Source organism: Apodemus sylvaticus, chromosome 2 (assembly GCF_947179515.1).
Source record: "Apodemus sylvaticus chromosome 2, mApoSyl1.1, whole genome shotgun sequence".
Classification (NCBI taxonomy): Eukaryota; Metazoa; Chordata; class Mammalia; order Rodentia; family Muridae; genus Apodemus; species Apodemus sylvaticus.
Window position 1 is genome coordinate 114480826 of NC_067473.1, and position 23872 is coordinate 114504697.

Sequence of the window (23872 nt, forward strand, 5' to 3'; positions counted from 1 at the left end):
TTGTTTGTTTGTTTGTTTTTTGAGACAGGATTTCTCTGTGTAGCCCTGGCTGTCCTGGAACTCACTTTGTAGATCAGGCTGACCTCAAACTCAGAACTCCACCTGCCTCTGCCTCCCAAGTGCTGGGATTAAAGGCGTGCACCACCACCGCCCGGCTTGGGAATACATTTTAAAAAATGATTTATTGTATTTTTAAAATACATGTGCCTGTGTGTGTTATGTGCATGACAGTGCAGGTGCCCACAAAGGCCAGAGAGATTGGAACCCCCTGATTTGGGAGGTCCGGATTATCGTGCTGGAAACTGAACTGGGGTCCTGTGTTAAGAATGGTGTCAGTTCCTAACCACTGAGCCATCTTTCCAGCACTGATGCTTGTTTCTTGATGTTATCCTTATGCTGATTTCTGACTATGAGTCTTCTGTTTACTTCATGTTACTCATTTCTGATGTGATATTTAACCCAGCTTGCTAAGTTTGTCATCCAAGGCTTACGATTTTTATTTTTGGATGTTCTTTCTTCTTCTGTCTGTTTAGTTTTGAAGGTCTCTGCCTGTCTTTTGTTTCCTGGAGAGTCCTTTGGTTCACATGTTCTTTCTGACACTTCTGCTTTCTGTTCTCACGGGTCTGCTTCTGCAGTTGCTTGATCCTCACTGGCGCTTGCCTGTGGTGTCTGTTCCTCATGTGTTCACTATTTTTTGATTGTGAACTCATGCTCTTTGGAACTTTATCTGAGAATTCTTTGAGGCCTGGATGGAAGTCACATTCTTCCAGAGACGACGCGTGTTTACTTTTACCAGAAGTCTGGAGGCACTACAAACCCAGATTCACTTAAAACTAAATGTTCAGCTGTGGCTTTTGGGGTCCTGTAGTCAGTGTGCACTTGGCTCCTTGTGTCTCCAGATTTTTCCTTTCTTGTTCGCTGTGGAAGATTTTCCTTACGCGCTCATCATCTCCAGAGTGAAGCAAAGTTTTAAAAATGTCTGTTGGTGTGATGTATTTTCTGGGAAGATTTTGCTGGTTGTCTAGTTTGTCCTTTAGTTGGAAATTGGAATCTGTTTTGATTTTAAGTCTGACAGTCCTGTTTTCCATCAAGCAGGTTATATCGCCTTCAGGACCCTGCGCTCTGATTGCCTGTCTGTGGTATCTTCTCCAATCTTCCTATGAACACAAATGAAGCCATTGGTTTTCTGCTGGTCTAGCCTCAGCTCTTTGGCTGGGGGAGACATTTTTTCCTCCCTCAGATTGTTTCCTTCTTTTGACCCCCATGGCCATCTTCCTGCTATTTGCTTAGCCTTACAGGGCCATTCTTGTCTGTTAAGTACTGGAAGACAGAACCGAAGGAAAGTTCTGCCTGTGAATGCACAGACCTTAAAAAAAAAAAAATAAGCCATTTCAGATCAAAGAAAGATGGAGACAGTGTAGGGTTGCTAGACTTTTACTTTGCCAGTTGGGAATCTAAAAGGCTGGGAGAAACGAGGAGGAGTCCAGAACCACAAGCACCTACCATGGGCTTTTCTGTGAGCCCATGTGACTGCTGTGTTCACTATGGCCGCCAGCAGTATCGAGCAAAGTCTGAGCCACGGGTCCTTGCTAACGTACCCCAGTGGAAGACCTTCCTGAGTAAGGCAGGCTTGACCTTCTGCACTAGGCCATCTAGGCAGGAGTATTATTTGGGGAGCCTTCTTATGGTGTTGGTTGAATAGACTCTAAAGTTTGTGGTATTCAAGCATCCACATGAAGAATGCCAGCTTGTATTTGGAGAGAGAGAGAGAGAGAGAGAGAGAGAGAGAGAGAGAGAGAGAGAGAGAGAGAGAGAGAGATGGCTTTTAGATCAGGAGACTCTGGATACTGGTCTAGCTCATGGTCTCCCTGGAGCATCAAATAGAGAGGCAACTTGTGCTTAGGAGTAGGCAAGAAACTTAATGGTAGCTGACCAAGAATGACAGGCACATCTCTCTTCAAAAGTGGGGACAGTTTTCTTGCTTGGAGCCTCGCTTCCCTGACAATGCGTGGATAATAGGGCCAGTATTCAAGGTCTTTCCCCGATCTTTCCAGATGGTCCACTTGCTTCCCTCGTTCCCTGTCCCCACCTTCTTGTCACTTAGCAGTAAGTCCCCTCTGAGAGGACATTCTTTCCTATTGAGGTGATTTTTCCTCTCCTTGTCCTGACCCAGCGCTCATTTAGATCAAGGTCGCTTTCTCCAGGGACAGCCTGAATTCCCTCTATTCCAAATGTGGAGAGAACGCCTTGTTGTGCTTCAGGAGTCTCGGCAGCAATTTATCCCAAGACTTTGAAGTAGATGCTTTTTGACCAAAGCAATCAGTTACGGGGCGTCGCTCACAAGCAAGGAGCATTTCCAGAGGCAGTTTGTCTCCGAGCTGCAAGCTACAAGACCACGCCTCTGACATTGAGAGCCAACTTTAACCATGTTTAGTGTGTGTGTGTGTGTGTGTGTGCATGCACATATGTCATATGGAGGCTATAGGTCCATGACAGACATTTTCTCTATCACGCCTCTTTTTTGAGACAGAGTCTCTCACTGAACCTTGTCTGGCCTGCCAGCAAGCCCTAGAGATCCTTGTCTCCACCAGTACTAGGATAACAGGGACGCTGCCATGCCCAGCTTCTTACATGGGTTCTAGGGATTGGACTCAGATCTTTATGCTTGTAAGACAAGCACTTTACTGATTGGCCGTCTCCCCAGCCCCCATATTCAGTTTTTACCTTATTCCTATATCTATCAGAAGACAGATGTAGGCTTCCTAAGGACATGTACTCACGGTATTGGGGATGTTGGCCACTACAGACATCTGAAAGTTGCAGAATCTCCTGCCATTAACCATGTCTCCTTTGTCCGCGGTCCAGATGTGCCTGCTCTCCTTACTCCCATGAGATCTGTTTAGGTGTTTGATGCCTGTCCTTGGTGTCATTTGGGTCTACCTTGTGACTCATTCGCTCATTTTCTCTGAGCAAATACAAATCGCCCATCAAATGACAAGTGAAGGCATGGGTGGGGTGGGGGCGAGAGGAGGGAAGTCGGAGCTGCAATCTGTTAGCTATTTGGAGTAATTGGTTATTTGCTGTGTGTGCGGGTTGGGAAGCCCAGCACATACTTTACGGTCTCTCCTGTTACGGGGGCTGGAGTCACCCACCGATATTGGATCCTGGTTGCCGGAGCCCTTGGCTTGGGGCGCCTTTCCCCTGCTTGGCATTCCTGTGGTCTCCTCGGGGGTGCACCCCTCCTCCCTCAGTGCACACTGCAGGGGGGACAGCCTGGGGTGAAACGTCTGGCAGACTCCAGGCCCCCACCAGGGAGGAGGCCGCTCTAGCTCCTTCCATCTAGTCCTCACTTTGCTGGCACCCTCCTCCCCAAAGGGGTATTTCCCCTGGCATGAAGGACCTACTTGCCCTCAATAGAAAAAGGTTCTTCTCCTTCTTAGAGGGATGTCCGCATCTTGCCCTGACAACAAACTGGCCAGAAAGTGTCCACCAGTATTTAGCATGATGCATTCTTATTCTTCTTGGTCCTGCAAATGGCCTAGCCCCTAGCCTGGGCGCTGGGGAATTATGCAGCCCTCTGTGCTGAGCACAAGGGTCCTTTGGGAGTTCTTGGGAGGCTTCGCCCCTCACCTCTTGTTTGACACATCTCTACAGGAGCCGAGGCACAGGAAACCAGAACCGAGTAACAAGTTCGACAAAGATTTGAAAAGTTAACGTGATTTTGCGTATGAAAATGCACCCAGTAACTAGAAAGTGGGTTGACTTTGGCACAGAGCAAGCTCCCCCCAAATCCCTTTTAAATTGAATTTAAGATGGCTAATATTAGTGTCTGTAGTTTGACGGATGCTTCTGCAGTCCCGGGAAGGCCTTCAAAAAATAGTTTTTCTCTTAAGTAGATTGCTGGAACTCTTGTTAAGCAAAACTGTACCCATAAGCAGAACGAAGGTTAGGTAAGCGCTCACGTCCCCCAGGCCCTTCTGGAACCATCACAGATTCCAAATTAGAGATGTTGCATTGCTTTCTTCATAGGATTGAAGACTCATCTGGAATCTTCTTTCTCTCAGCCCACTGAATAGATTCCATTCTCTCAGGCATTCTGCATGATACCCTCAGGGAGCCAAGTTGTAGGCCAAATGCCCAATTTAGTCTCTGAGTCTGAAGATGGCGAACAGCCCAGTTCCCTCAGCCCTCTCACCCATGTGTCCAGAAACCCAGCTTCCCCCAGATCCCTGCCCCATGTGGCCGGCAGCCTGGTACCCTCAGCTTCCCCCCCATGTGGTCGGCAGCCTGGTACCCTCAGCCCCCCCCCCATGTGGCCGGCAGCCTGGTGCCCCCAGCTTCCCCCTCCCCCCATGTGGCCAGCAGCCTGGTACCCTCATCTCTCCCCCCCACATGTGGCCAGCAGCCTGGTACCCTCAGCTCTCCCCCCCCCCCCATGTGGCCAGCAGCCTGGTACCCTCAGCTTCTCCCCCATGTGGTCGGTAGCCTGGTACCCTCAGCTTCCCCCCCCCATGTGGTTGGCAGCCTGGTACCCTCAGCTTCCCCCCCATGTGGCCGGCAGCCTGGTACCCTCAGCTCTCCCCCCCATGTGGTCGGCAGCCTGGTATCCTCAGCTTCTCCCCCATGTGGTCGGCAGCCTGGTACCCTCAGCTTCCCCCCCCCATGTGGTCGGCAGCCTGGTACCCTCAGCTTCCCCCCCATGTGGTTGGCAGCCTGGTACCCTCAGCTTCCCCCCCATGTGGTCGGCAGCCTGGTACCCTCAGCTTCCCCCCCATGTGGTCGGCAGCCTGGTACCCTCAGCTTCCCCCCCATGTGGTCGGCAGCCTGGTACCCTCATCTCCCCCCCCCCCCATGTGGTCGGCAGCCTGGTACCCTCAGCTACCCCCCCCCCATGTGGTCGGCAGCCTGGTACCCTCAGCTCCCCCCCCATGTGGTCGGCAGCCTGGTACCCTCAGCCCCCCCATGTGGTCGGCAGCCTGGTACCCTCAGCTTCCCCCCCCCCCATGTGGTTGGCAGCCTGGTACCCTCAGCTCTCCCCCCAATGTGGTCGGCAGCCTTGATCCCCTCTAGCCCCTCACCTATGTGGCCAGAAGCCTGAGTCCCATGAGGCCCCTCACCCATGTGAGGCACATGTTTCAAAATAAAAATAAGCTAAAGAGTGTGTGTGGGGGGGTATATAGTGAGCTTGGGTTCCCTGCCGAGTCATTCTTACGGGCTTGGCAAATCCAGTTCCCTGTAATCTCGTATGGATGTGGTGGGAAGTCCTGGGCTCCCCAGAGGCTCCCTGTTCATGTGGGACCACGCCTGTAAGAGACTGACAGATGGCCAGACCCTGTATGATCATGCGTACATAGTTACTGGGCCTTGAAAAACAGTTCAGCACTTGAGCTAAAGATTTCCTTCTCCCACCCTCTGCTGATTCAGCTTAAAGGCAGGTGCATGGCGTAGGAGCCTTTCTACAGACAAGAAGGCCACTATCCAGGAAGTGTCAGGAAGAGGCTGGAAATCCAGCCTTTTACTTGATATTTGCTGTGAATGTGTAGAGTTCTTCTGAGTTATTGGTAGTAGGATGTGAGCATCTATCTGTGTGGTTTGGGGGGGTATTGAGTGGTTTAGTGTGCATGGGGTGAGGTAGGTTTGAAGTCTTATCTAGGCTGTCAGCCTAAGGACATGTATGTTACATGTATGTTTGTGTTTCTGTGTCAGAAGAAATTTTTCCTTGTGGTTTTTTTTTTTTTGGTTTTTTTTAACCTCAGGAAATTGACACACTGTCATCATTTGAGCTATGAAGATATCACACCCGAGTTAGCAAAATTGGATGTCAACACTGGGGGTGTTGGTACTGTCAACAGTAACAGTTACCATGGTAACCAACACCAACCTCAGAATATTTTTCAGACATCAACACAGAGCCTTACAATTCCCTGTTGTCCAGTTGACTGGAAACCATTTCTCTAAGACAGGAATAGCTTTCTGTGTAGTCTGGGATGTTCACTGAAGCTCATAAACAGTAGCCCATTGCTTTACTTGGAAGAGGGCATGCACTTTTATATAGTGACCCCTAGTTTAACTTTATAGCCTTGATGGTGAATGAGCTTGGCCAATAGCTTTTCTCTTTGTTTCAAGTGGATTTCCTGTCGAGAGAAGCTCTGTCTGTGAGCTGTTGCAGGAGGCACAACCCTGCCATCCCAGCCACTTGGGAGTTTGAGATATCAGCGTCAAGAGTTCCAGAGTAGCCTGGGCAAATTAATGAGACCCTGTCTCAAAATAAAAGCTAGAAGTCTCTCTCTCTCTCTCTCTCTCTCTCTCTCTCTCTCTCTCTCTCTCTTCTCTCTCTCTCTGTCTTCTCTCTCTCTCTCTCTCTCTCTCTCTCTCTCTCTCTCTCTCTCTCTCTCTGTGTAGCATGTGCAAGACTCTGGGTTCCACCCACAGTATCAGGGGTTCTGCCCTGACCCCCAGTTCCCACTTCTGACCATACAAGAAGAGTTAGGATTTTTGCTGCCACTTTTGCTTTCCATGGTCATGAAAAGCATCAGGCACTGGGGCGATGATGGGGAGTTTGGACCACGGTGTGCTGACTCGGGTCTTGGAGGATTAGGGTGCCTGTTAGGCTGACTGCCTTCCTTGCTTGGCTCTGTTTGCTCAACAACTGAAGGTTGACTAATAGCTGAGATCCAAGAGACTTCAGTCTATGCCTTGACCAAACTGACTTTTCTGGCTGGTGGAAAGATGAATGGCCTTGAACCTTGGGCCCTGAGACAACACAGAGGCCATGGCCAGACTTCTGCTTCAAGCTTCAGATGACGCTTTAGAAACCAGTCTTTGTGTTTCTTTCTCCTCTTTTCTATGATCTGAGGTTGCTGCTTAGCTGTTACCCGCTGAGGTCAAGGACTCACTTGGCATCGGAGGCCATGGGACCAGGTCTCTCTCCCTTTGGGGGAGGGGCATTTCTGTCAGGGTTGAAGACTCAGCTGCTGGGGGTGGGGGTGGGACATGTGGCTGAGATGTGCAAGGCCCACCCGGAAGACGAGCCGACTTATTCTGGAACACCCTTGGCAGGTGAAGGGAGAAGTGGGCTCAGGATGCCTCCGACAGAAGCCAGGCTGGGGTAATGGCAGGAATGATATTTTCAAGCCATATCCATGAATGTGTGTTAAAAATATCACTTTATTTTCTGTAAGTCAACTTAATCCCCCTTTTGAGCTCTCATTTTTTCCTAATGGCAGCAAATCCCTGGTAATCTTAGGCATTTTAGGTTTAAACTTAGTCACTTTGGGCTTTCTACCCCCTCCACACCCTAGAGTGGGGGGTAGTGGCTACATTCTGGTTTGGACTTCCTTAATGTTATTTCTCCTGGGAGGGTGGCCTAGTTCCTAGTACAAGTCCATCCTGGCGTCTCTGGGCTCTGACTTTGGGACACATGGATCAGATTGTGTTTGCTGACATCTACTCTTAGTTCCCACAATCTGGTCAGCTCTCTCTCTCTCTCTCTCTCTCTCTCTCTCTCTCTCTCTCTCTCTCTCTCTCTCTCTCTCTCCTTTCTTTTCCCCTCCCACCCTCCCTCCCTCCTCTCCTAACCTGCAGGCTTAGGCTGAGCTGTGGCGTGTGGGGCACTTTAATGTCCCATGCCTCTCTGAGGTCTACAGGACGTGCCAAAGACTCTTTCTTTTATTGTATCCATGCAGTGCCCTGGCACAGCCCCTCTAGTGACATCTGTCTAGCTATGTATTACCCAATCCTGTAGTTCATGGAGGAGAGAGAGTTAGGATGGTGTGTGTGAAACTACCCCACCTCTCTGGTTCTTGCTTCTGTGCTCCCCCCCCCCCGCCCCCCCCGCATGCCTGTCTTCTTATTTGATGGAGGACAGCTGGCCCGACCAAATGCTTCCTTAAACCTATTTTAACTATTGTTTTCTGAGATAGGTTTCATAGGCTGCCTTCAACCTCACTGTGGAACTGAGGGTAATCATGAGCTCCTGGTCCTCTTTCCTTGGCTTCCCAAGTGCTGGGATTACAGGTGCGCAGCACCATACCTGGATTGTTCAGTGCTGGGGAGCAAACCTAAACCTTGATGCAGAACTAGGCAAGTACTATAACAACTGAGTCATGTCCCCAGACCCTTAAGTTAATAATTCGATACCACATTATCTGTTCTTGGGTACTTGAAACCAAAGATTGTCACTTGTTTCCACCGATGTCTGCGAACTCAAATACCTATCAAATATTTTCCAGATACAAGCTATGATTAGGACCTGATCTAAGAATCGAGACTGATCATGTGATCACAGATTATGGGACCCTGCCCTTATGGAGAAGATACCCAACAATAAAGACCTAAGTGAGGTCTTGCTAATGTCTGATGGGGATTACTGCTGTGTAGACAAAGGGGTTTGAGGTGGGTAGAAATTACTGGGAAGAAGCTGTAGTTTGAAACAGAGAGGACGGAAGAGAAAGGCTGTGAGCGCATTGGAGGCTTGAAGGGGAAGGAAGTGGTCATGGATCCACGTGGTAGAACAGTCCTTGGAGCAGAACAGATGCCATCTTCATCACATCAGCTTTACCTACCTGCAAGAGGCCATCAGGAGTGCGGCTGTTGACTCTTGATATTTCCTCACTGAAGGAGGGGTTGGGGAGGAGCCACTGGGCCCCCACCCAAGTCCTGCTGTTCCTCTCAGCCATGTGGATGCAATTCTGCCCTAATGACACAGTTCTTGGGAGTCTTGGGAGGTGCTAGAGTACATACTTTGCTGGAGTTTAGTTGAAAAGGCCTATGAGACCGTGAGGAAGCCATCATCCAACATCACCAGCTCCCCAGGGTGGACTTCGGTGGAAACATACTTTAGCTTGTAGTTGGGGTCTTCTGAAGAGGTGGTAGGCATTCATCTTCTCTGGTTGATAGAGGTTTCCAAAGAGAAAGACAAGAGAGTTCTAGAGAAGCCTGGGACGGAGAAGACCAATATGGCTGGAAGAGCATGAGCTGGAAAGAGGGCAGAAGACAGGAGAAAGCTGTAGGCTCTGACCTCTGAGTCTTGCAAGGTTCTTGTAAAGGCTTTATCTTATTTAGCTTCTAGGACAAGACATCAGAAGGCTTTGTACTGAGAGGGCCAGGATCTATTTACAGGTTATAGGGCTGTGGTAGTCAGAGTGGATTTAGAAACAGGGCAGCAAGAGAAGAGATGGGAGGCCACTTGACACCAATGAGGGGGCAAGGCTGGACCAGAGTAGCAGCAATGGGATGGGGGTGGGGAACGGCAGATTGTAAATACGCTCTAGAGGTGGGTCTGAGAGATGCTGTGGCATGGAGGGAGAAGTCTAAAGATGCCTGAGCATCTGGAAGGAGGGGTGCAGCTCATTTACAGGAGGAAGGCTACAGGAGGGGCCAGCAGCTCCTGATAGCTAGACATGACAGGGCATTACAGAGGCTCATTCGGGATTCGGCCGCAGACGGGTACCAAGCAGCTGGACTTGGGAGGAGTCATTTAGGCCTGTGAGACCCATTAATGTCCACTCTATTTAAAGACGCAGGGCCAGAGGAGAACTCGAGAGAGCACCTATAGAAGAGCAGGGGGCTAGATAACTGATGTGGGCACACTCAGTGGACCTCTGAGAGAGGAATGAGGGACTAGTGCCGAAGACAAGATGTGGCAGTAAGATGGCAGGACCACATTATGATGTTCTGGACAGGCGAAGGGACACGCATCAGGGACAGAGAAGGAGCTGCCACTGGGGACTGCTCCTCTAGGCTTGTGGAGGGGTGAGTCACTATCGTATAAGCATGCTTGAGTAGATTAGAGAATGACAAGAATTATAGACAGAACTGGAGGTGGAGCTCAGTGGGTAGAGCATTAGCCCAGTATGCTCAGACCTCTGGGATCCGTTTCAGGCACTGTGTAAACCAGGCAATGATAGCACATAGCTGTGATCACAGCACTTGGAAGGTGGAGGCAGAAGAAGCAGGCGTTCCAGGCGAACTTTTGTTCCATAGCAAGTTTAAGCTCAGCCTACTAGACATGGGACTCTGTCTCAAAACAACAGCAGCAACGGCAACAGAAGGCGGTCTTGCTGGGCTTGGTAGCTCATTCCTTTAATCCTAGCTCTGGGAAGGCAGAGGCAGGCAGAGCTCTGTGATTTTGAGGCTAGCCTGGTCTATATATCAAATTCCAGTCAGGGCTGCACTGAGTGGTCCTATCTCAAACAAAACAAAGCAAAATGAAAAAAAGAAGTTGTTCTTCAGAAAAAGCTGCTGTGCAGCAAGATTTAGACAACTGCTTGTCTATTAAAAACCAAGGAAACAATATCCACTTTAATTTTCTAAAAATTTAGTGTGTGTGTGTGTGTGTGTGTGTGTGTGATGACACGTGAGTCATCTTATATACCTCCATATACGTGGAGATCAAATGACAACCTTTGTCGTTATTTCTTGACTTCCACCTTGCTGAATCAGAATCGCTCTTGTTCCTGCCTCACTGTGAGCTCTAAGCTACATAGCCAGCCCGTGAACATCTGGAGTCATTTCCTGTCTCTGTCTCCCACGTCTCCATTGGACTCCTGGGTTTGCAGAAACTCACTGCTGTATCAGCTTTTCATATGGTTCTGGGAATTGAACTTAGGGAGTTAGGTGTGTGCAGCAAGCACCTATAGCCACTGAGCCACCTGTCAGTCCCCCTACCCTTGTGTATTAAAAGAGTTGTACAGTCATCCCCACAGTCCATTTTAGAATATTTTGCTCACAGCAGGAAAGACACTGTAGCCTCCAACCATCTCCGAATCTGGCAGCCATTGCTCTGCTTTGAGTTTCATTTTATGCAAATGCAATCTTGCAATATGTGGGTTTTGGTGATTAGCTTCTTTTGCTTAGAACATTTTCAGGATTCAATACAGGCTGCAGCATGCGTCAGTTTTTTATTTCTTTTTGTTGCCATACATTGTGTGGATAACAATCCTCAGAAGACAGACTTTTGGGTCATGCCCACCTGGCGGCCATTCTGAAAAAGTCTGGTCTGAGCTTTTAAGTCCCGGTTTTTGCATCATATCCATTTCTCTACGATGTGTCTCAGGAGCAGCACAGGGTCATATGGAATGCACTGCTTGCCACGTCTCAGAGTGGCCAGGGAGCTCCACAGTGTCTGCCATGCTTATGTTCCCACCAGTTTTTCCCATCCCCAATGTGTCTACTGTGTCTCTGAGGTAGCCACCCCAGTGTGTTGTCTATTTTTCATTGTGGTTTTGGTTTTCATTTCCCTGATGACAGAGTGGATAGTGACCATGTTTTTATTTCTGATTGGCTGTTGTGTGTTTTCCCTGGAAGAATATGAACTTAAGACCATTGCCACTTCCAAAGATTTATTTTATTGTTTTACTTGTGTAGCTCTTTGTGAGCTTGTGTGCATCATCTACTTGTAAGAGTTCTCGGAGATCAGAAGGCACCAGATTAATTCTCTGGAACTGCAGCTATATGTGGCTCTGAGAGACCATGTGAGTGTTGGGGTCTATACCTGAGTTCTCTACAAGAGTAGTATGATTTCTTTATTCCCTGAGACAGAGTTTCTCTGTGTAGCCCTGGCTTTCCTGGAACTCACTCTGTAGACCAAACTAGCCTCTAACTCAGCCTCCTGAGTGCTGGGATTAAAGGCCTGTATCACTACTGCCTGGCTGGAGTCTAAACCTTTTAACTGCTGAGCCCTCTTCGCCCACTTTGTATCAAAAAAAATCACTGAGTTGTGTGAGTTCTCTACAAATTCTAGATACAGTTTCTTATCAGATATATGATTTGTAGACACTTCCCTTCCCTCCTGCCAGGTGCTCTCTTTCCTTTCTTGATAGTGTTTTTTGAAGAGTGCTACTATTCTTCATGTAAATTGAAAACAGTGTTTTGTGGAGGGTCAGTGAGATGGCTCAGTGGGCAAAGTACTTACTGCACAGTCCTGGGGAACTGAGTTTGATTCCTGCAACCTACATAGGTAGAGGAGGAAGGAGAGAACCAGTTCAACAACATGGTCTTGAGACCTATTGTACACGCCCCTCCATCTCTCTCTCTCTCTCTCTCTCTCTCTCTCTCTCCCTCTCCCTCTCCCTCTCCCTCTCCCTCTCCCTCTCCCTCTTCCTCTCCCTCTCAATCATGCACTAATAAATCAACATTTAAAAAGCCCTCAAAACTAATTTTCAAAATGTTATGCAAGCAAGACTTCTATGCAACAACAACAACAAAAATCAAAATTCTCTGTGTGTTTCATAAAAGCACGTAAGGGCTAAACAAAACTTTGTAGTTTGTTCATTCAGAAGCAATAACTGACTACTTTGTGTTTAGTCTTTATACTAAAACAAGGCCATATAATTAATGTTTTATTACATATTATTTTAGAAAGATTTATTTATTTTTATTTTGTGTGTATGAGTGTTTGCCTGTACGTATGCATGTACACCACATGTTTGTAGTGTACCTGAGGAGGCCAGAAGAGGGCGGTAGATATCCTGGAAGTAGTATTACAAATGGTTGTAAGCTAGCATGTGGGTGATGGGAACCAAACCCGGGTCATCTTCAAGAGCAGCAAGTTCTTAACCTTTGAACTGTCATTCCAGCCACTCAATTCTGTTTTCCTTTGAGCCCGGCTCTCATGTAGCCCAGGCTGATATAACACTGGTGGAGGAAATGCTTCTGCCTCAGCCTCTAGGATGCTGGAATTACAGCTGTGCACCTGCTTACCTGGCCCATGACTCAGCCATCTTCAGTGAGCCATTCTCATGTTGTAGAATGACGCCGCTGGGACTCACCGGGCCTTTTGTGGCACCCTGGAGTCTTTGTATCTGTGTTCAGGACTGAGTCATTCTTATTCCTCCTCCTCCTTCCTGCCTCTGTGTTTCTTGGTCAGGCTTTGTTTTCTAAAATGAATGGGAAATTTTTTCCTCTTTTTTTTCTTCTGTGCTGTGCAGCAAAGAATAATTTATTCTTTAAAGACTGTCAGAATTTTCTTCCAAGCAAAAACCCTCCTGGCTTGATAGCTTCCTTGGAAGGTATTTTTTGAAACTACTTTCACTCGTGGGGCCAGCAACCTCTTCTTGTCTCCTATTATTTTTTCATTGATTCTGGCATTCATATTTTTTTTTTAAAGAAAATCTGGATCTTTCAGGATTTTGTCATGGATTTAGGCCAACTTTATTCTTCCCCACAGTGTCCTTTTATTTCACCTTTCCAGTTGCCACTGTGTATCTAATCTTTGAAATTAGTTTGATGAATGAACAACTCTATTTTGAGGGGTCAGTTGTCAATTGCGACATTCTTCTTTCTGATATGCTCATTCCCTTACTACTTTACTTTTTTTTTTTACTACTTTACTTTATGTTTTATATTTTGCTTATAATTTTCCCCAATTTCATAAATTATCAGGTTATTTATTTTCATTCTTTTTGTATAAAAGAGAAAGCATTTCAGATTGGGTTTTCCAGGCAAATGGGCCTGTCTGCAACCTGGGTGTCTTGGATTTAATTTTTGGCATTTTCTGACTCAGTGGGGCCACAAGAACGTGTCTTTAAATGTCTTATGGCCTGGGATTTTCATTTTATCGCTTCTTGTTAATGTTAAGCTTTATTGAATGGTCAGAGAGGTGGCCACCATGAGTTTATTTCTGAGTTTTTATTGAGCTTTGATTTTGACTTTTTCCTCCTAAGGGCTGCAAGAGTGCCAGAAATAAAGGTACACTTTCTGTTGTTAGTTTTCACAAGGCCATCTCTGTGGGTGTCACTGTTGATGGTGTCTGTCTCCTAGCTCCTTCACCCAACTCCTGTGTGTGTGTGTGTGTGTGTGTGTGTGTTTAAAGATAGAGAGAAGTACATACTATCTTTTTCACAACTCTTATGTTTCTGTCTTTTCTTTGTATAAAACACGCTGGTTGGCTGCCTGTCTTGCCTGACTTAACAAGTCAAAAGTTTAAGAACCTGGAATGGATGGGAAAGAAAGTAAGCTTTAGGAAGAGCTGAGCAGCTAAATGGGGTTCCGTTCTAACCTCTGGTACCTAAATCGGCGTGCTTGTCTCTGCGGTCCTGTATGTTCTCTGTGGGTTTTGTCAAGTACATGGATGATTCGGCACGTCTAGTGATGAATGTGACTGTCTAACCATTGTCTCCTGTGTGCTGGTCATTGTGTGTGTTCATTGTGAAGCTGTGTGTGTGTGTGTGTGTGTGTGTGTAGTTCTTTGCATTGCTCTGTGTCTTCTGGAGCGCTGTAAATCCTGAAGTTCTGCCTCCCTGCACTTTAATCCACCTGACTCTGTTTTCTCTTTTGTGGCTGCAGAAGATCGTCCTGGTAAGTGATAGATAGCCCCATGTTGGTGCTCATTCTCTGCTGTCTGGATACCTACTGGGGGTGCTGAGACTGTACTTCCAGGACGGACCTCTGGGTACCTCTGGCATCCTCACTGCCTTCTCGGACCCTTGGCCTGGTCCATTCAAAAGAGGGAACTCAAAGGGTTTGGCTTAGAGGAAAACTAAGCGTTTCGTGTTTAATGACAGAAACTCAGTTCACCACATAGATGAATGCAGTTTCTGGGAAAGGTCCTACTTAGTCTTCAGTCATGGTTCCAGAATGGACTGTCTGTGTTTCAGTCAGGAGAGGCGGGTTTCTGGGGCAGAGCCTTCAGGGCACTTGCTGATCCTCTAAGGGGGAGGCTCACCCTAGGATGCAGCTGGGAAAGGCTGAAGCCACAGCTGAGCTGGAAGGTGTGGATGGTGGTTTGTGGGGCAGGCATGGACCCTCCCAGGGACTATGACTGCTGAGAACAGAAGGGCAGAGCGGGGTGTCACAGCCTCCTGTCTCCTGCCTACCCCCCACACTTCACAGTGTCTTGTGAACAAAGTCATGTAACAAATGTTTGCTGGTCTTCAGGGACTCTACCTCAATTTCGTCTTGAGAAGTCTATGTTCCGGCTCCCACTGCAGAAAGCAGAGTGGTGGGAGGCTCGTGAGCTGCCCTGGCTCTACCTAAAGGCAACATATTCTTGACATCTGCCCTGCAGAGAGCTCTGCATATCCTGGACCTCAACCAGTTTATCCCTGGGATGCCACTGTGGCTATGCCCGCTTCACAGAAAGACAAAAAAGGCCCAAGTGCCTGATGGGAATCAGGAATGTGGGCGGAGTAGACCTGAGCCTCAGTTGCTCAGCACCCTTAAAATGTCTGCATGGCCTTTGCCCCAGAGAGTCAGGTTTCTGGCTCACTGATTTCCACCCCCCCACCCCTCCACCCCCCCCACCCCCCCACCCCCCCACCCCCCCCTTCCTGTTTGTTTTTAAAGAGGGGGTTACTTTGTTTAACAGCCCTGGCTGTCCTGGAGCGCACCTCCTAATCATAATTACTTGCAGGCAAGCCTTGGGATCCCTGTCAGCCTGAAGCCTTAAGAGGAAGCGTCCCACTCAGAAGGCCTTGATGGGCAGATGGCCTCCTAAACCTTCGCTGTCTTTCTTTTCCACCAGGAGGAAGAGTTTATTGACTGGTGGAGCAAATTCTTTGCTTCTGTCGGGGAGAGGGAAAAGTGTGGTTCCTACCTGGAGAAGGATTTTGACACCCTGAAGGTAAGGCCTCTCTCCAGAATGCACCCCCAGCCCCGCAGCCGTCAGGTTCCGGGATGAGCAGCGGGGGCTGCAGCAGGAGACAGACATGCTTTCATGAGTCTTATGAACAGTCGTCGACCACACCGCTTCACAGCATGGACCTAGAACAGGAAATCACTGAGGATGAGGGCAAGCAAAAAAATATTTGAGGGACAGTTGACAATACTAAAGTGATGGCTGCAGCACGAGCTCTGCAGAGTGCTGGCCAGTGTTTGTGGGGGCCTAGGTTTAATCCCTGGTAGCATGATGAAAGAGAAATAGAATGCATCGTGAGATGGATCGTGGGTAAAAGTGCTTACCACCACGGCTGACTCCAAGTGTGAGTCCCAGGGCCCACAACATAGAAGTCCATGTGTGTGCTGTGGCATGAGTGCATGAGTGTGCATACACATACACACACATATACACACACATACATATACACATATACACACATACACACATAAACATACATACACACATACACATACATATATACACTACACACATACACATATACACACATACATACATATATACACATATACATACACACACAAACATACACATGTACACATACACACATACATACATATATATATATATACACACACATACATACACATACATACACACATACACACCAAATAAACAAATAAATCTAAAAAGAAAAGGGAGAAAATGTTGAAGCAGTTATAGGTGAAAAAACTGTTTAATGTTTGGTTTAAAATGCCACTTCAGCTTTCTCTCCCTAAACAATAAGAGGAAAGTAAGGGCTTCCTTCCACAGGTTTTCAAATTACTAAAGAATTTCTGAAGTGGTGAATCACGATGTTTCTAACCATGGTGGTGCAGAGGGGTTTGTGGTGCCCTTCTCTTGCTTTGGGGGGCTTTGGAAAACTATTCTGCAGGAAGAACTCTGTAGTGGGATCAAATGTGAAATCCAATTGCTTTGACCTCCAGGCTTTGACCCCTACAAGAGAGCAGCTACCTCTCTTGCAAGTATAATTAAGATGCTAAACTTTGTTTCTGTGGATAAAAACAGAGACGTGTCCTCCAATGTCTGGTATTTTAAGAAAATTCTACAAATATAATTATACCTCTTCAAGGTAGACTAGTTTTTAGAAAGATAGTTAAAGATGACTCAAAAATTGTTCCCCAAGGTGTTATGTGGTCTCCATTGTAGGGTGGCCAGTTACATCCAATGTCAGATACAATATATGACTTTTAATGTTAAGTAGGGTTTAAATATGGCATGGGATATACTTACCTGAAAATCATTTCCTTTTTATTGGAGACTTGAGTACAATCATATAATTTATAGCATCTTTTCTGGACTCAATCTGAGGGCAAGTCTGTACTCGCCCTTCTTCATGGCCAGATGAACAAGCACAGGGCACAGTCTGAGAGACGGGAGTGTTGTCAAGACGCTGGACTAGGAAAAGGTTCAGCTAGTTGGATTGGGGTGGGCTGGGCCCTCTGCCTTCAGAGTCCCCTGGGTGGGGACTCTGGGGGTAGTTTCACAAAGTGGCCATGTCCTTCAGGTTCACTGGCGTCTGCCTGGTGTGCCATACCCGATGTCCTGGCTGGCCTCCCTGGAAGCTGCAGGAGCCCAGCAGCACCGTAGGCAGCAAACACTTCTGGCTCCGTGGCTGGGTGCATGAGGCTGGGCAGACAGACAGAACTATTTGCACACCAGGAAGAAGGTTTGGCCACTTAGGTCTGGCATGTGGTACTGTGGCCTTGCCAAGAAGTGTGACAACGGAAGCAAGGGTGAGGATATCTGCCAGGGTGGCCAGAGGCCCCAGCCCCTCATTCCTCAGGAGGATGCCGGATGCAGAGCTGGCACTCGGCCGCCAGCTTGACCTCTCAGAGGAGGTCTCCAACAGCTGCCAAGTGAGCAGAGGCTCTCCAGAACAAAGGCGTCCGAACTATTTCTGGGGGAAAGCTAGACCTGGAAGGAATGCTGGTCCTTTAATATCAGCAAACGGAAGGAAGCCGTCACTACCAGCAGCACCAGCTTATAGTATGGTGGAGAGAGTCGTGAACATTGGCAGAGAGGGAGAAAACAACTGTACATTGCAATCACTAGCAAAGGGGGTAAAAGCTCATAGCCTAAGGAGCAAGGAAATTATAGTGCACAGCAAAAATGCATTAAAATCAGAAATCGAAAAGAGCGCAGGAAAAGTCAAGAACATGTTAGCTTTCTTAATAAACAAGAATGGATCAAACTTTCATGCTAATCGATAAGGACTTCTAATCTACACTAAAAGTCAAAATTCACTGTACTCTCCTTAAAAGACACTTCAAAAAATAAAAGAACAGAATGACTGGGGAAAAAACCCAAGCATTTCAGGAAGCAACATTTTGGGAGACATATAAAGAAGAATCTGGTAGAATTTAAAGTAAAAAGCAAAGAACAAAATAGTGTTTTTTTTTTTTTTTAATAAAGGAAAATATTTCTCAAGACTCCCAGGACTTTGAAATGCTTAGAGAAAAAAATAGTTAGGAATATGTAAACAAAGTAGTATCTCAAAATGACAGATATTAAAGTTAAAGAGGAAATTTTTTTTAAAGAGGAAATTTTAATGTTACTACTTCTCTGACCAAACAGACAACAAATAATAGTAAATAACAGACCCAAACTAAAGCTTTTTTTTAAAAAAGCTACAGCTAGTTAAGTTGCAGTTTAACATAATGCTAAATTTGCAGCTTTGAAACAGAAAACAAAAATGATAAAAAAGGAAGACAAGAGTAATAAAAAAAAGAATACATTTTCTTCCTCATGCTCATTGAACATTTACAAAGCCTGATCACAAATTAGGTTAGTAATAAGTTACCCTCGACAGAACTCAGTCAGGACATATTAAAGTGTAATAAACTGAGAAATTAATACATTTAAACAAAAAGTCCATCCAGTTGGAAATCTACGAAGTATTTCATTCGGACTCCAGCATGAGCGCAGCTGCACAAGTCAGCATTTCTCCCCTTTTGTCTTGGAAATCATTCAAACCCACAAAATCCATTTTTCAGAAAAGCTGGAAACAAATAAAAGCCACAGACTCCAAAATATAAGTAAGGGCTGCTCAAGGACAATCGAGATTGGGCAGAGGCCATGGGACATGAAGGATGCTGGTAGCTCCTGGGGCCAGGGGCTCTCACAAAGTCCAGTCAAACGGTTCTTCCAAATGGGAGAATGTTGGTAACCATGTCAGACAGGAGGTGATGTCTGTCGCTGTCTATCTCTCTTTACTTTCCTATAACTTGGAAATCTTCATGATAGTTTTAGAGTGAAGTGCTTGCAACACGAAGTAGGGAGAATACTCCCTGTTTCCAAAGCTGCAGGAGCTTTGGAGGAGGTCACGCTAACTACAGAGGCCGAAACCTGGTTTGATTCATTGGAGCTGGGAAGGTGGCGCGACATGGAGGAGCCATGTCTGTAGGAGGCCGTGGGCCTCCATAGTGGGAAGGAAGGAAATGGCCAGGCGAGGAAAAGCCAGCTCACTTAGTGGTTAGTAAATGTAATTGCATAGCATTAATCCAAAATTACAAAGTGGAAAAAAAAAAAGAAGAGAAAGTAGAAATCAAACCAATAAAAAGGGGACACGTGTCTACCAGACCTGTCTTCCCTGGGAGCAGAGGAGAAGAAATGTTTTCCTGTGAATTTTTTAGAAAGGAAATTTCAGAGTGTGAAGCATGAGAGGAAGGGACCCAAAATGGCCAAGATCCATGAACTGGAAGGACTCTGTTGAGGCAGAGTAATGCATAGTCCTGAAAATGTGGACAGGGCACAGTGTCCATGCAGAAACCACAGCTGGACATAGAGACGGTAGTCATGAGGAAAAGAAAGCAGAGAGAAAAAGTGTGTGTTAGCCAGGGACAGGAGACCAGACACTGGTCTGATCAGAGTCTTTGCAGATGTCACCCCAAACAGCGATATTAAACAGAGCAACATGTAACCACTTAGTCAAATTTCACCGTCATAAAACAACACTTGAAAATATGGTTTGAAAAGGTCCTTTGTGGGCCTGGAGAGATGGCTTGGGGGTTAAGAGCACTGACTGCTCTTCAGAAGGTCCTGAGTTCAAATCCCAACAACCACATCTGTAATGAGATCTGATACCTTCTTCTGGTGTGTCTAAAGACAGCTACAGTGTACTTATTTATAATAAATAAATAAATCTTAAAAAAAAAGAAAAAAAAAAAAGAAAAAGTCCTTTGTGAGTGAGGACAGTTGACCCTGATTGGTTAGCTTCTTGTTTTCTATACTTGAAAGATGAGAAGAAATTCTTTAGGTAGTCATACCTATTGTTCCCACGCCCCTGGAAATACCAAAGCCATTTAAAATAGAAAACAAATCAAGGTGACCTCAGTGACTGTAAAAGTCCAGAGACCTGGAAATAGCACACATAGAACTGTCGTGACAAACAAGGGTCAGGATCTCAGGGTCAGCCATGTTGCCTGCCAAGCACTTGTACAACAGCCTGCTGGAGAAGAGGCTCAGCACCTCCTGTGGGTGGATCCTGGGACCAACCAACTGGGACTTGGGAAGAACACAGCAGAGGAAGGAGTTGTGATCACATTGTCCCCTGGAACCAGAGTGAAGGTTCAGGGTAACAAGACCACAGAAACATCATTCTCACTGAAGATGTAGAGAGTAATTATGGTAAAAGTTAGAAAGGTGAGAGGCACCGGTACATTCACTGTTGTGTTGTAGAGTAAATGGAGTTGGCAGATCTTGGGTCAAGTTGGAAAATTATGTATATGAGTAGATTCTAAGCAAACAATATCAAGGTAAACAATGGGGAGGAGAATCTTACCTAAAACTGGATGATGGGGGGAAGAGGAAGAAGAAGGAGAAGAGAAGGAGGAAGAGGAGAAGGAGGAGGAGGAGGAGAATGGGGAAGAAGGTTGGGGAACACACCATAGAAGAATTTTAGGAATACAAATATGGAACTAGAAATTTACGTGACTATCTGAATCTAAAATGTTTGTAAACCTTAGACCCAAACTATCTGCTTTATCAATACGCACAGTACCAGTCGCTCATTATGTTTTCCTTCTTCTGTTGCGCTTCCCTTCCCTTATTTTCCTTGTAGAGACATTGCTGGCCTGGAATTCACTATGTAGATCAAACTGACCGCAAACTCACAAAGGCCAACCTGCCTCTCTGCCTCCCCAGGGCTGGTATTAAAGACATACACCACTCTCACCCAGTTTGCACTCAACAAACAAATGAACAAGCAAGCAAAACACAAAATTTGACAAGAAGAGGAAATAAACCCAACTTGTTGAATATTAAGAGGCAGCAATACAACACAAGACTTTGAACTTAGAGCCAAAGCAGCCATTTTTAACCATAAGAACTCATGTTAATTATATGAGATTGGAAGCCAATTAAGGAATGAAATCTGAGACCAAATAGTAGGGTTTTGTTTTTGTTTTTTGTTTGTTTGTTTGTTTGAGACAGGGTTTTTCTGTGTAGCCCTGGCTGTCCTGGAACTCCTTCTGTAGACCAGCCTGGCCTTGAATTCATGGAGATATGCCTGCCTCTGCCCTCTCAGTGTCAGGATCAAAGGTGTGCGCCACCTCTGCTCTTGTTTGTAGTCTTAATCTCTTAAAAAATGTTCACTTCTCTAAGTGTCAGCTAAGTTGAAATGTTGATTTCTCTGACACCTTACACCCTAATAGACTGATAGCTGTCTTCCTCCTCTCCCTTCTCTGGGCTGCTCTTTCCATTTCTTTCTCGTTTTCCTCCCCCACCCTCCAGCCCTTCCATGCTTTTTGCTTTTGTTCCTCTGTTATTTTCTTCTGACCCTCGTTCCTGCTTCTTCCCTTCTGTCCCCCTACTTTTCTCACTCTTGGGTTTTTTCTCACCCCCATGACAGGTCTATGACACACAGCTGGAGAATGTGGAGGAGTTTGGAGGACTGTCTGATTTTTGTAACACCTTCAAGCTCTACCGGGGCAGGACTCAGGAGGAAACAGAAGATCCATCTGTCATCGGGGAGTTTAAGGTCTGTCTCTGGCTTGGCCTATGATTGTGAGGTTTCAGCAATAGCTGAACAGAAAAGGGGCAGTGGTAACAGTGACCATGATGCTGCTGTTGCTGTCCTTGGGAGTAACCTTGTGGCTGATGCAGAATTGGATGGTGGTGTGGGATGGTTTGGGGCTACATGGTTTCCATGGTGATGGTGTTCAGAAATGAGAGTGATGGCCTTGTTGGTTACTGTGTTATTGACCATGGTGACAAAAATTAAACTCTTTCTTTTAGGGTCTCTTCAAAATTTATCCCCTCCCAGAAGATCCAGCCATCCCCATGCCCCCGAGACAATTCCATCAACTGGCTGCTCAGGGTCCCCAGGAGTGCTTGGTCCGTATTTACATCGTCCGAGCATTTGGCTTACAGCCCAAGGACCCCAATGGCAAGGTAAACATTCTTGGAGCCTTTGGTCCTCCTGAGAACAGTAGCAAGCCTGTCTTGCAGAAAGCTGACAGAATTTCTGTCCCAAGAAGGCCACAGTAAACCAGGGAACCCAAAGACGCTTACTTGCAGAGCTGAGTGGGAGCTGGGCTGTTTGTGAGGTCAGGGAAGGCTCAAGTCTGTTTAGGCTTCTGGAGAAATGGGGAAACCTTGAAGGAAGGAAGGAGAAGGACCCTCGTGGGCATATGACCATTGGCTGTCTAGGGAAAAGATAGACTTTAAGAGGGGCCAGGGGGGCATAGATGGAGATCTGAAAGCTGACTGCTTAGCTAACAGGTAGAACTGGGCTAGGGCTCGTGGTAAAGTGGGCAGAGGTTCAGGCTGAGCCTGGTAAGGTTTAAGTGCTGGGTGGTAAGAAGTACCAGGAGGGGAGGCACAGGACTGGTGACTTCTGTGGGCTGTGGGGCTGGAGGCAGAGGGTAACGGGGAAGGTTTGTTCTGCCAATGTTGATGGTCTGTTGGTACTGATTTTATAAAAATATTTATAATAATAATGATAATAATAATAATAACTATTATTATTATCATTATTATTATATGTATGGGTATTTTCTGTGTATGTTCCACATACATGTCTGATGTCTACAGAGGCCAGAAGAATGCATCATTGAATCCCCTGGAACAGGAGTTAGAGACAGTTGTGAGCTGTCCTGTGGGTGCTGGGAATAGAACCTGGGTCCTCTTGAAGAGCAGCCAATTCTTGACCTCTGAGCCATCTCACCTGCTCACAAAATACCATAATTAAATATCATCTATCTGGATTACTGGGTTTTAGATTTTCCCTTAAATTTCATGTCAAAAGCAAGAGAAGGAGCTTTATGGCCAGAAATGGAAGAGTGAGGTCTGAATGAGAAGAGTGGGCAGGAAGGGAGGGAGACAGCAAGGCGGCGGTGGGCCATCGGAGCTTAGAGGTACAAGCCTGGGCCCTTCCTTGTCTTTTTAGATAGATTTAGGCCCCTTATGTGTTCTCAAGGTTGGGGTAGAAGCTTGGGATCCCATACCCCACGATGGTCCTGCCTTTCAACAATTAGAAGTTATGTGCTCCTCAGGACAGTACAGATTGCTGCTTAGCCTGAGCAGCCCAGATGGTCTCTAGGATATGGCCGTCATCCTAGCTTGTGTTCTTGAAGCCTTGTGGCACTGTGTTAGCCCTTGTTCCTCTCTTATGTCATACTCCTGCAGGCTGGCGGGAAGTCTGCTGCTACTTAGAGGTAGCATCTAGAAGACAGGCCCAGGCTATTCTAGGTGGGCAAAATGAGGCCCTGTCTCCTTTCATCTTTGGAAATAGGACACCAGAAAATAGAGAGGAGCCCAACCTGGCCAAGAAACAAATGATCTTGTGTGTATGAGGGTAGGGGTCGAACAACACTTGTGTGCCAGTGCGTCAGGGGACGAGGACACTCAGGTGCCCCTTCCCATTGCTAGGGATGAGGCTGGAAGACATGTCCAGCCATAATGTGTGACAGGGTGAGGTAGGTTGTGAGATATGTGTGATAAGGTCTGTTAGGATGTGGTGTGGTTTGGAGGCTGGGCCCCGGCCTGACAGGACAATCTACATCACAGCTCCCTGATGGCTATGTGAAGCCAGAAGGCCCCAAAGACACCTTGACCCAGTTTTACTTGTGCATTTCTGTGTCTTCCAGTGCGACCCTTACATCAAGATCTCCATAGGGAAGAAATCAGTGAGTGACCAGGATAACTACATCCCTTGCACCCTGGAGCCCGTATTTGGAAAGTAAGTGGGAAGTGCCTTGGGTTTGGGGTAGAGGGTCTGCTGTGGATAACTCACAGATGTAGCTGCCAGCACTT

The 23872-nt window shown here is 46.7% G+C and overlaps 1 protein-coding gene across 16 annotated transcripts in view; it reads left to right on the forward strand.

The window, feature by feature from the left end:
• Dysf (dysferlin) overlaps window positions 1-23872 on the forward strand; it is a 205189-nt gene that overhangs the window by 159300 nt on the left and 22017 nt on the right. For all 16 annotated transcript variants that reach the window (XM_052174136.1, XM_052174140.1, XM_052174138.1 and 13 more), the window contains 4 exons: window positions 15464-15562; window positions 21468-21596; window positions 21854-22009; window positions 23707-23798. In XM_052174136.1, coding sequence (XP_052030096.1) covers window positions 15464-15562; window positions 21468-21596; window positions 21854-22009; window positions 23707-23798 — 476 coding nt within the window. The remainder of the gene's footprint in view (window positions 1-15463; window positions 15563-21467; window positions 21597-21853; window positions 22010-23706; window positions 23799-23872) is intronic.